The sequence below is a fragment of the Staurois parvus genome, unplaced genomic scaffold (assembly GCF_062004578.1).
Source record: "Staurois parvus isolate SC_StPar_1 unplaced genomic scaffold, SC_StPar_1.0 ptg000198l, whole genome shotgun sequence".
Classification (NCBI taxonomy): domain Eukaryota; kingdom Metazoa; phylum Chordata; class Amphibia; order Anura; family Ranidae; genus Staurois; species Staurois parvus.
The window spans coordinates 15,836,794-15,849,136 of record NW_028317994.1 but is presented as its reverse complement, the minus strand read 5'-3'; the positions used below and the strand labels follow the sequence as shown (position 1 = coordinate 15,849,136).

At 38.4% G+C, this 12,343-nt stretch overlaps 1 protein-coding gene across 1 annotated transcript in view; it reads left to right on the top strand.

Moving 5' to 3' along the window:
* RIC1 (RIC1 partner of RAB6A GEF complex) overlaps positions 1 to 12,343 on the top strand; it is a 192,492-nt gene that overhangs the window by 141,655 nt on the left and 38,494 nt on the right. Inside the window, exons 14-18 of the mRNA XM_089678138.1 lie at positions 496 to 606; positions 978 to 1,067; positions 1,265 to 1,425; positions 7,094 to 7,232; positions 11,314 to 11,430. Of these exons, the coding sequence (XP_089534264.1) occupies positions 496 to 606; positions 978 to 1,067; positions 1,265 to 1,425; positions 7,094 to 7,232; positions 11,314 to 11,430 (618 nt within the window). The remainder of the gene's footprint in view (positions 1 to 495; positions 607 to 977; positions 1,068 to 1,264; positions 1,426 to 7,093; positions 7,233 to 11,313; positions 11,431 to 12,343) is intronic.

Sequence of the window (12,343 nt, the reverse complement as noted above, 5' to 3'; positions counted from 1 at the left end):
TTTTTTTTGTAATTGATGGCAAGTCAGGCAAAGGACCAGTATAACCTGTGGTCCCCTTGCAGTTGATTTTTTTTTTTCCCTACTATATCTCGTTCTGCACCATGTCTCCCTGCGGAAACTGTTGTCTTCATAGAGGCAGGGCTTTGCTTCCCTGTGTCGCTGGTGATTAAGGATCTGATGGAGGAATAATCAAGCGGCAGCAGAAAACGTTCAGAAAGCACAAATCCACAGAACGAATAAAGCAGAAGCAGGGAGATGCATGCACTTCATGGCCTCGGGTACAGCTTCTTTTCCAACAAAAACATGAAGCTTCATGTTATATCAGTATATCCTACTTCAAATATCACATCCCTTAGAAGATATCAAATCTTCACTTTCTAAGTTCAGGTCCACATTAAGCAAATAAAATGATCCATTCCATGTATGCTAACAAGCTATCCGTTTTCTCTGAGTCTGGAGTTCACATCTAAGTAAGCTTCCATTTTTTTTTTACAGTATTCTGCCATAGACAAGAATGGGCAAAATGTTGCTGTTGTTGGAAAATTTGGATTTGCACATTATTCATTGGTCACCAAAAAATGGAAGCTGTTCGGCAATATTACACAGGCAAGTCTCTTCCTTTCTTCCATCCATCATGCATCCCATCTTCCCTTTCGCTTCCCTTCCTACCTTCCATCCCATCCTCCCTTTCGCTTCCCTTCCTACCTTCCATCCCATCCTCCCTTTCGCTTCCCTTCCTACCTTCCATCCCATCCTCCCTTTCGCTTCCCTTCCTACCTTCCATCCCGTCCTCCCTTTCTTACCCCCACATTCTTCCTTTATCCTTTCCTCCCTTTCTCATTCTCCCTTTCTTACTCTCCCTCTCCCATGACAGGGGTTCTAATCCCTCATCACTCTAGCAAAAAAAAAAAAAAAAAGATTTGCCTTTAGTTATACTTTAAAACTATTTGTCTCTTATTTTATGTATTCTTTTTTAGGAACAGAACATGACAGTGACAGGAGGTCTGGCTTGGTGGAATGATTTCATAGTTCTAGCATGTTACAATATAAATGATCATCAAGAAGAGGTGAGATGTTGTTACAAAACAATACATTTTGTTTACATTTCTTATATATGGCTTGAGTTTATGAAATGTATTTGGCAGCATACCGCTTTTCACAGTAAATGAGGGTCCTGATATTGTAAGTCTGTGCAGTTTTATTGTGCTATAGAATATTTTAAGTTCTATTTTGACACTTGTCCATTTTGGACTTATTTTTTAAGCTCCGGGCTTACCTTCGCACATCTAACTTGGACAATGCTTTTGCACACGTGACTAAGGTGCAGCTGGAGACTCTTCTCCTCAGTGTGTTCAGAGATATGATGATCCTGTTTCGAGCAGACTGCTCTATCTGCCTCTACAGTATTGAAAGAAGATCTGATGGGTGAGTGTTGATTGGCATCAGTTTTCTCTTACACTTGGCTTAGTGGAAATTTCCATCCAGACATGCTTTATCATACTATGTAAAATCCAATCTGCACTACAAGCTTTTTAAAATAAACCACAAAACAAATCTGTACAGCCACACATTCCAAACCTAGCCATAGACTTTGGTTAACTTTTTGTAAATGTTTGTAGACTTTTAACTCCTGCAGCTTACTGTATATCCTTGTGTATAAATATGACTTCATCTCAATCCATTAGTGGCTCTTACTAAAGAAGTCCTAAGCCTGCATAAGCCAACCAGCAAACTTATGTAATATATGATGAGCAACTTCTTAACTAAATTCATTGGATATATGAAGGCTTATATAATATACAGTATTTTACTAACCAGGCTTAATGGTTTTTTACTCAATATGGTCAGCATGGATAATGAAATATGAATTAGGATAGATGGTTCAAGGAATTGGTAAGTAGTTCTCTGGGAACAATTTATTTTACCCTTTCGACGTAAGGCATATGACAGCCCAGAACTGCTTACAGCTGGTCTGGTCAGTATGCCTTACATCAGCTGCATTCCCACTTCTGCTATAGGCTCATGGTCACTTCCGTTAAATATTCCTTTCCCAAATGAAGAATGAATAAACTGTAAAAAAATGTTTAATGGAAAAAAAAATTAAGGGCTTATTCACACGGGTGCTGTGGCTTTATGAAAGAGTGTTTTTTTTATGCGGCTGGAGCTGCATGCAGGCAGCCTATGTTACTCTTTGGAGACAAAGCAGATACATAGACACAGCTGCAGGCCCTAATTTGACAGGTGTGCATGTGCTGGTCGGTGGCCCCAAATGTACATTGTCTGCGTCCATGGACATGCTCCCACACGCCTGTCAAATTAGGACTGCTACATCCCCATGAAGTCGCATAGGCTGCACGCATACTCCAGACAGTTTCAGCTGCATGAGCAAACCACTAATTCACACTGTATGGGCCACAGCATCCATGTGAATGAGCCCCAGGACCTCATTCACCCTGTGTATTTCTGTGCCGGGAGTCAAAGGTGTTTGCAAAGAGCAGCAGCCTGTACAAATCATTGACAGGCTGACAGATACTGCAGCTGTACGCATGTAACCACACAATCTGAACACAAATGTACATCTACTCATACATCCCTGCACACATATACATATACACATCTATCCCTATCTGCATGTAACTGCTCAGATGTGTGGTTTTATGTTTTCAGCCATAGCGACTTTTAAACATATTACACACATACACATGTGCACTAAAAACATAGCAGTAATACACTTTACGTGTGTTGGTACACTGCTGTTGTGTTGCATTGTATTGCTGCACATTGTATTGCACTACGTTGCAATAAAAGCATGCCTGCATCATTTTATCACAACACATAGCAATGCAGTACACACATGGCACTGCGATTGGGCATTCGCTTATTTACAGATTTGCATTTTTTTCTCTTTGCAAAAATTACAACTTAAAATTTACAAATAATTTTTATTTTTTTTTACTAAATACAGTTTTAGCTTTAGCCCTTGAAAGAAATTTAGTATACTTTTTTTTTTTTTAAAGTACTGGTATTGATAAACATTTGCACAACTAATCAGTAACACCATTTTGTTTTTAATTTTACTGGTCCTATGCTTTCAGAGGGCACTGAAAGCTGTAAGTGAAAAATAACCTTCAGATTTTTACAGGTCATGTGCTTTCAGAAAATATATGGGTCGGGGGGGGGGGGGTCTTTTACAAATTCTCAAAGCTGTGAAAAATGGGGACCTCCAGGTTAAATTAAATTTTTAGCTTTTATATTTAGTAGGAATATAGCAGGAATTGCGTAAATTTTGCCTTGTATGTATCAAGTAGTAATGATTTTAGTGTATTTTTTAGTGAAAATGACGATGTGATAAACATTTGCACAAATATCTTGGTGCCTTAAAAATCAGAAGCACATTTATTCTGTTCTGTAGATCATGTGCTTTCATAAAATATATGGTTGGCTTTTACAAATTCTGAAAGCGCTAAGTGGAAAAATAATAACCTCAGATTTTTTTTTTTGTAAATTGTTTTTATTTACTGTTTTGCACAACTTCAGTTTTCACCTTTTCACAAAAAGGTGCAAGTTATAATGTACAAATATGTATTAACTCAATACAGTTTTAACTTTTATATTTAGTAGGAATTTAGCAGGATTTTTTAAATTGTTGGCATGTATGTATCCACTAATATTAATTTTAGTGTATTTTTAACAAAAAACATTTGCACAAATATCACAGGGCCTAAAAAAATCAGTAGCACCTTTCTTTTATACTACTGGTCCTATGCTTTCAGAAAATTTATAGTTTGGGGGGTCTTTTACAGACTCTGAAAGCTGTAACGGAAAAATAAAAAAGCAAAGGAAAAATTGCAAAAATGGCCTGGCCACCGGGGTTTAAATGTGGGGCACAGTGCCTGGCAGCGAAAGGTTTAAAGTAGGAAAATCCAAATGAAAGAAAAAAGTGATCTGGGGGGGCATAAATCTTGTTTATACTTTCCTGGTGGCTTCTGTATTTGCATAAGCTAAATGTGAACGAAGACTTAAAACAGAGCTCAAAGCAAAAGCAGTTACGGTATATTTGCTCATCAGAATTATTACCTGGGCATTTTAGAACTCCTATATGTAAACATTGAGAATCTTAAGAAAGTCTTTAATTCTCACCTCTCTCTTTTGATGATCTAATCATAATAGTAAAGCATAATACCCAAATATTTATAAATATTTACAAAGAAATCCAATTACAATTTGTTTTTTCAAACCTTTTTTTTCATTATTTACTAAAAAATGTTTTTTTAATAATTTTAATAGTTACTCTTGCACAAATTTGAAATGCAAAATGCACCCAAAAATTCATACTTAACTAATATGGGATTATTATTACATTGCAAAATAAAAAAAAAATGCCAGGAAACGAGGTTATATCATTAGGCTCAAGATTTTAATAGAAATACATTTCAAGCACTGTAACTGAAGTGTCTCTTTTCCAGTGAATGATGTGTTTAATGTTTTAATTTATGTTGTGCTTAAAGCATAAGTTCACCTTTTTTGGGCAGAATTTCACTTTTCATAATAAATATAAGCATTTTCCAGTGCCATTTCTGGCCTGGTCATCCCAGTGTGCTTTTCTTTCACTTACCTTATCCACAGGAGGTTTAAAATCTTGTCAGTTTGTTTGAATTTTTTATATGATTTTCAGATTCCAGCACTTCCTGTAGATTTTCTCTCAGCATTCACTTTCTGTAGGCCATCTCCCAGAAGCCTTGACTTCCTTGTTGCATCACAGAAGAGGGTGATGCTCTCTGAACCACATCTCCCTCATTACAATACTACCTTCCACCCACTTTCTATACAATCTCCTTCCCATCAGCTATGTAGTACAAGGGCCTGTCTGATTTGATACAACTTGAATAGATTGTTCAGGTCTGTCCTCCTATCTCATAGTTTTGGTAAATCTAAAGGAAATTGTACAGAGATTGTGTAAGCAGATTTCATAGTATATGGCCATCTTTATACAAGTACATAGGAGGGAGTGGACGGAGACACTTAGTTGTGAGGCCTCGTTCACATCTCCATGTAGCAAAAACTCACATTCCCACTTGCGTTTGTTTTGGGTGTTTTGGAGCGTTTTCACTCATCACGTATAGGGCATCCTATTTACTTGTCCCGTGGGCTGCATGCGGCCCCAGGAGGTTTAGCGTGTGGCTTGAGTTGATCCGTAAGGACACTGGGGAAGCCAGGCAAATTCACGTGTGGAGAGATGCCTGGGGTGCTGTGCAAAAATAGTTGATGGGTAAAGGGTATGGGTCAGTGCAGGATGTGTGTGATGTGAGATCAGCTGGTAAATTCCATCCTGTTTCTTACTGGCTTCTCTGTCCTAAACCTACATACCCGCAAGTGATGAAGCTTTCTAAGAAATGCAGCCAGGTGCTAAGGTAAGGCCTTGTTCTCAAAATCAAAGAAAGCTTTTATTTTTTTTTATGCAACCGTGGCACATTAATGGAATATTGGTACATAGTGGAGCTGGATTTTAGGGAAAAAAAGGTGAACTTAGCCTTTAACTTATCAGTAACTATAACAAATACATGTTTGGATCTGGATTCCACGCTGGTTTGCGTGTTCCAGCTTCTTTTCATCAGTTGCAAGATTGTCCTCTGTGCCTTCTACAGCTTGTTGATACTAAACAGAGGGGTCTTACATGTTCCTTGTTCTCCAGTTTCTATTTGGCATACCTCCTTGTTCAGCAACATTTTTGCAAGGATTATTACTCATCTGTGATGGCCATTATGTACCACATAAGAGTAGCAATCTGTAGATTCCAGCAGTAGCATCAATGAACTGTCATGAGAACCCATATTCATGTTCTGTGACAAGAAATGCCCTTTGAACTGAAGTCTTTTTTTCGTGATTTAGTAATGGTATCTGTGGTTAGCTGTAACCTGACAAAGGTGGTTACTGTTGGACATTTGTCATCCTAAAAATTATTTCAATAGGTGTGAACTTGTGGCCTACAACAGCAGACACAGACATAAAAGGTCTTAGATGCCCCAGAATCTGCAGTATCTCTTTGCCCTAGTTCCCAGCTCTGCTTGTCTCCACCATTTATAGTCCCCATTTATAGAGGCCTCAGCAGGTGTACAGACAGAGGAACTCAAGCAGAGAAATCTCAGAGTACCTGATAGATACAATAAACTGGTTAAAAGTTTAGCTAAAGTTGTGAATAATGTAGTGAATGTTTAACATGCCGGTCAGGTTTTTTTTTTTGTGTGTGTGTGTTTCCCAGTAAAGAAATTACCCTTCACTTTCTGTCTGTAGGTACAACAAGAAGTGAAAGAAAATCTCCCAAAAAGGGGAAATCCTAGCTTAGACATTTGTCACCAAAATAATGAAAGATTTCACCTCTATTTATGTTTTGGTGACAGCTGTGATATTTTGCATTTCCCATCATTTTCTGTTAGTGACATACAATACAAACCTTTTCCACATACAGTATTTACTAAAATCAGGCATACCAGTTTTTTGGCGGGCTAACCCTTTTCATTGTGAAGCTATAAAATAGTTTGTGTTATTTATTTTTGTTAAAGGAACGGCATCTGCTGTTTTTAGACATTCTTTTAGACATTACTTTCAGAGCAAATTACTTTTTACATGTCAAGCAAATGTTTTGCTTTCTAGAAACCATTCTATTGATCCAGCTTTTTCTTCATCCCCTTCTTTGCCTGGTGGCATCTTGTTAGTAAATGGGATTTTTATAGTAAGACATGATATTCATTAAAATATTTCTGAAGAATTGTATGATCTTTGTTGCTCCCATTGGAGTTGTTGCTCTTGTTCATAATATGAGAGAAGACCATTGTTCTCAGCCTGGTAAAGGGTTATCACGAGTCAGTGTTCATTACAGAGTGCTGTTGTATGGTATATGTCATGCATGTACAGGGTGCTTGGTACACATTTCTAATACAGTACATATCAAGTTTAATAATAGTAATGTCTATATTATTTACTTTACTTGTAATTTCCTGTGAATACATTTTATGAAACAGTTTGGCTTTCCTGTGACTATTTATATGTGATGCCCTCATACATATTACATATTTGTTCATCTAATCTTCTTCAGGCCAAATCCTTCAGTGTGTTTACAAGTCTTGCAGGAGGTGTCCATGTCTCGGTACATACCTCACCCGTCTCTTGTAGTGTCAGTTACCTTAACTTCGGTGAGGACAGAAACTGGTATTTCATTAAAAATGCCTCAACAGGTATGGTGCCATAAGTAAGATATTGGGTTGTGTCTTTTTATAATTTATCCATTTTCCCTATAAGTTGTTGTTGATCATAATAGTTTGTGCAATAACTTATTTATATTCGTTGAACTGTGTTTTGTCTGTCATTTAGTACATCTTTTTTTAATCGCTGATGTTCCCAGATTCAGGAGAACGTTTACAAATACTAAATCAATTCATTCATCCTATGTAACTTTTATTTCTTTCCCATTCAATGAGGGACACAAAATTTAGAGATGTGGGTTATATTGCTGCCTATAGGAAGATTTGGATGCAGAATCCCATGATTCTGGAGCATGTTAATATCACAACAAAACACAACGCACTTTTGGGTGTCCTTATTATTAATGGCACCCCAAACGCACAAAAGAAATGAGCATTTTGTTGCATGACAAAATGCTGGCAAAGTGCTCAAAAACACACTTTGCAAAAACAGCTTCTACTAGTGCTGTGGCCTGACTGGGATTTCTTAGAGGCCTTAAGACTTGCAGCCCAGTATCCATTTGAGGAGTACTGTGTTAGGAAGTGGCCCATTTCCACCATAGATCGGCAGTGTCCCATTCTACTAAAGCATTGACTATTACTGTAGAGGATGTGCCAGTGTTTAAGGATCATATAGATAAACATTAGAAGATTCTTTCGAAGACTTGTTTTCTCTGTCAGGCCCTTATTGCAGTCTACCTTGGCTGTGAAGCTAATTTGTCAAACATTAGGGGAATACACTAATTGCATTAAAAGGGATCCATCTTCCATTCTAACGGATTCCCTGTTTGTAGAGTACTTAGAGCTCATGCTGGCAGCCCTACACTATATGTGGTGAACTCTGGGGTTGAACTGTTATTCTGTGGAAGAGGCATGTAAAAAGCATTAGCAGTGCATTATCTTTCAATTTTAAACATCTCTTCAGGGCTGCCTTGGACACCCTCATCAAAGATTTCACTTGCAGGTACAGTACGTGTAGTTATCTACCCCAGAAGAAAAAGCGTAGGCCTGAAGCTGGAAAGTCTCAATCCCAGTTCAACTGCAAACATGTGGACATATTCTCTTCAGCATAAACATTTCACGGTGGGGGGACATCTATTAGCCTTTGCAGGCACCCGGTTAGCCTACTTTCTTCACTCTCTGCCTCTACCCTGCTTCATGTTGTCCATTCTGCCTATGTCTGCATGCTCTAGACCTTAATGCTGCTCTTCAAGATCTCTTGAGTCAGGAACCATGTTCATTGTTTCAGTGGCGAAAAAGTTAAGACTTTTTCTCAAACCTGTTCACAGTTCCCAAACCAAAAGGGGGCAATCTCCACATAGTGAATCAAATACAGCCTTAAATATCCTCATTTGCTTCCATATATTTTTCATGGAATCCACCAAGTATTTCATTGTTTCCTCCCACCGGAGAGACTTTTTAATCTTTATGAACATGAAGAGTACCTACTTGCATTTCCCCAATGGCCAGTTCACCAATGCTGTGTGCGCACAACAGTACCAGTTTGTATCTCTTCATTTGGTCTGGCTTCCACACCTGAGTGTTCACCAAGGTACTGTTTCTAGTACTAGCTTTACGATGCCCCCAGAGCATTCCTGTTGTAGGATACCTGGACGAAAGACTGTTCCAGGAACAGTCAGCACAGACTCTGTCCAACAATGTGATAAAGATTTTATAGACCCTACATAGTTTTGGTTGAATCCTGAACCTACAGAAATCTGCACTGGAACCAACTAATCACTTGGAATTTCTGGATCTCATTCTAGTATTTCTTAGTTCAGTTTTCTTTTACAAGACAAAATCCAGGCTCTCTGATACTGTATTCTAATACAGTCCAGGACCAGTGCAATTCTCTCCACTTTTGCATGAGAGTTGCAAAAGTTGAGTGGAATAAGAGGTAACCTTTGGCCTAGCCGATGCTCCAGGAATGAAACGCCATGCCATCTTGTCTGGTGGCTCAGGAACCCACCCTTCTCATTCAAATTTAAAGACCACCTTTTCCTGCGCACTCTTCTAGGTCTGTAAGTGCTCTTGGGCCTCTCAGCAGCAGGCATTTGATTTACATCTCCGATGTGCAAAAGCTGCTACCTGGTCTTCTGTTCATATTTTTTTCAAGTTTTACCAAGTGTATGTTCAGGCCTCAGCTGATGCCAGCTTTGGGCATAAGAACCTTTAGTCACCGGTCACACCACTGCAATTTAAAATCGTGTGATTTGTGTGCAATTTCAGCGCGATTTCTGAAGAATTCATTGCTACTTGTGAAGATTTTCAATGATTTCTTGCAATTTGCAGTGCGATTTCCATTATATTCTGTGTGTGAAATCACAACAAAACTGCAGGAAAAGTAATGCAAGAACTACTTCAGAATTGCGCTACAGCAAATCGCAAATGTTAAGACACTGACATTCACATTCATTAGATACGATTTCAGGTGCGATTTCAATGATTTCCAGATCGCACCTGAAATCACACCAGTATGACCGGGTACCTAGGTAGCTCTGTGAGCTGCAGGCTGACTCTCGTTTTTACACTGTTGTTTTTATGGGCATGTTAGTGTCTTTTTGCTATTGCCCTCTGCCAAGTTGGACTGCTTTCAGATGTCCCAATTGTCTCTAAATTACTTCTGATTCTGTGTTCCTTAATGAATGCTAGAGAAAACAGGATTTTTGTACTTACTGTAAAATCTTTTTCTTGGAGTTCGTTAACAGACATAGATCCAGCCCCTCGGTGTTTGGGATCTAATCTAATAATTATTTTTAAAAATACTGAAGCATGATGGGAGGAGAAAAAATTATACCTGACTGGCTAATGACATTTTTGTTTGGCAATTTCCACCTATAGGCGGCAGCATAACCCAATTCACTGAATTATTTCTCATCCTGTGTTCCTTAACCTCCTTGGAGGTATTCCTGAGTGTAGTTCGGGGTAAAGTTTCAGTACCAGAAGCGGTAACCCCGAGCTACACTCGGGATTACCCTGCAGCGCTGCTCTGGGATCCCTGTTTCACTTACCTTGTCCTGCGCTCCCGCAATGTCCCACCTGCAGTGTCTCTGGCCATGTCCTCCTGCCGATGCCGGCATTTGTCCTCCGTGTTTCGGTCCCTGCGAGCGTCGGGACGTACGGGGGACGAAACCGGCGGGAAATTAAAAAATTTTAAAAGTGCTATTCACCAAATACTCTAAAATCACATAGTAAAACATTACTGTTTCAAAGCATTTCACATACATTTTGTCCCTAGTGCTTTGTCCTGTGCTCTGCCTGCATTTTTACTGTTCTTTCTGCCTGGATACTGAGAAAAGTCTATGTTGTCCAAAAAGCGTCCCTTTAGGTTAAAAGCGGTTTTAGACCGGCTAGAGAACAGAGATAGTAAATCAGAACCACTTGCAGAATTGAGTGATGATTCGTGGAGAAATTCGTCATCAGACACTGAAAAGGATTTTGCGACTTTGCTCAGTGATGTGCGAACTTGGCGCTATATTTCAAATGTCAGTGTTTTTGGTTTGATTATATTATTGAATTAAATGTATAATTATTATATTTTTTATGATTATTTATTATATTATAATTTATGATTTCGTGTTTCAAATTTTATCACACCCGGGATGTTTACTAGACTCTTGTTCGGACAGATTTCAGTGAGTTATTCCTAAAAATTACAGGCCTACAATAAAAAAAACTACATATTTCCATGCAAAAAAAATACCACTTTGAGCACAGAAATATTGACATAATCATACCACTAGGGAGGTTAATGAACTCCAAGAAACAGATTTTAGCAAGTGCAAAAATCCTGCTATATATGTAATGCTTTATCTTAAAGCAGACCTAACCCCTCCTGTCATTCAGACCTCAGTCACAGGGCCATAACACAAACCTAAAAATCTACTGACCATTAAGGCAATAAATATATGTTGCTACATAATGATTTATCAAGCATTCAACCCTTGCAGTATGTTGGGTGAGGGGGTTGTTGGTTTTTTGTTTACTGTGATGAATACTTTTATTTGTCACTGTTTTGTTTACTTTTGTATCATTAAAGCTAGGTATAAAATGATCTTGTTTTATTTTATCTTAGGCTTGTGACGCAGAAAGCATAATGCTGAACCTAGCTGGTCAGCTAATAATGTTGCAAAGAGATCGCTCAGGTCCTCAGATTCGGGAAAAAGATGCTGCATCCCAACAGAGAAAGCTGGTAAGTAAAAGGCAGTACCATGTCTTACATAAAATGAAATATATGTATATTTAGCACCCCCTACAGGAGGTTTGTAACTCGCAGCATATATATTTGTGCAGCTGGCTTAGCTTAACCCGCAGGCTCAGTAGAAAAGTTTTTTTTTTTTTTAATGTAATCTTTACAGTTTTATAGTCATAACATGTCTAGAATCATTGAATATGACCCAAAATCATAAACTTACAAGAATACAGACTTCTTATCATCCATGCTATATAACTTCATGGAAAAAACCCGGTTATCATATCACCTCCGTATTTCCTTTGGAAGTTTCTTCACATGACCTTGTCATGGTCCATTACCTATTATGCCTTTACGTGGTCATAACTGAACATGACTAAAACATGGGAAGGGTGGGATGGGGAGAAGGGGAAGGGAAATTGAAGGGACTGGGAACTAAATAAAAAGGAAGAAAAACAACAAAACACCGCAAATGATGTGGGGGGTGTAAAGAACAGTTCTATTTAAAATAGTGTCATTTTACAAATCTGATTAAGCCCTGGTTTACACTGGTGTGACTTGTCATGTGATTTGACTGTTCCAAATCGCATGCACCCCATTGCCGGCAATGGAACTGTTCAAATCGGTGCAACTCTGACTCTGGAAAATGGCCTAAATACTTTATTTTATGTGGTTTTTCTTTACAATCTCAGTACAGATGGATATCTGTTAGAAACCTTTTCTTTGACCACTTGAGCTCTGGAAGGCTTTACCCCTTTCGTGACTAGAGCATTTTTTGCTATTTATCACTGCACTGCTTTTAAAGGGCAATTGTGCAGTCATGCAAATGCAGTTTTTATCCTTTTTTTTTCCATACAAATAGAGCTTTCATTTGGTGGATTTTTAATTTTTTTCAGTGTAAAAAGAGGCTGAA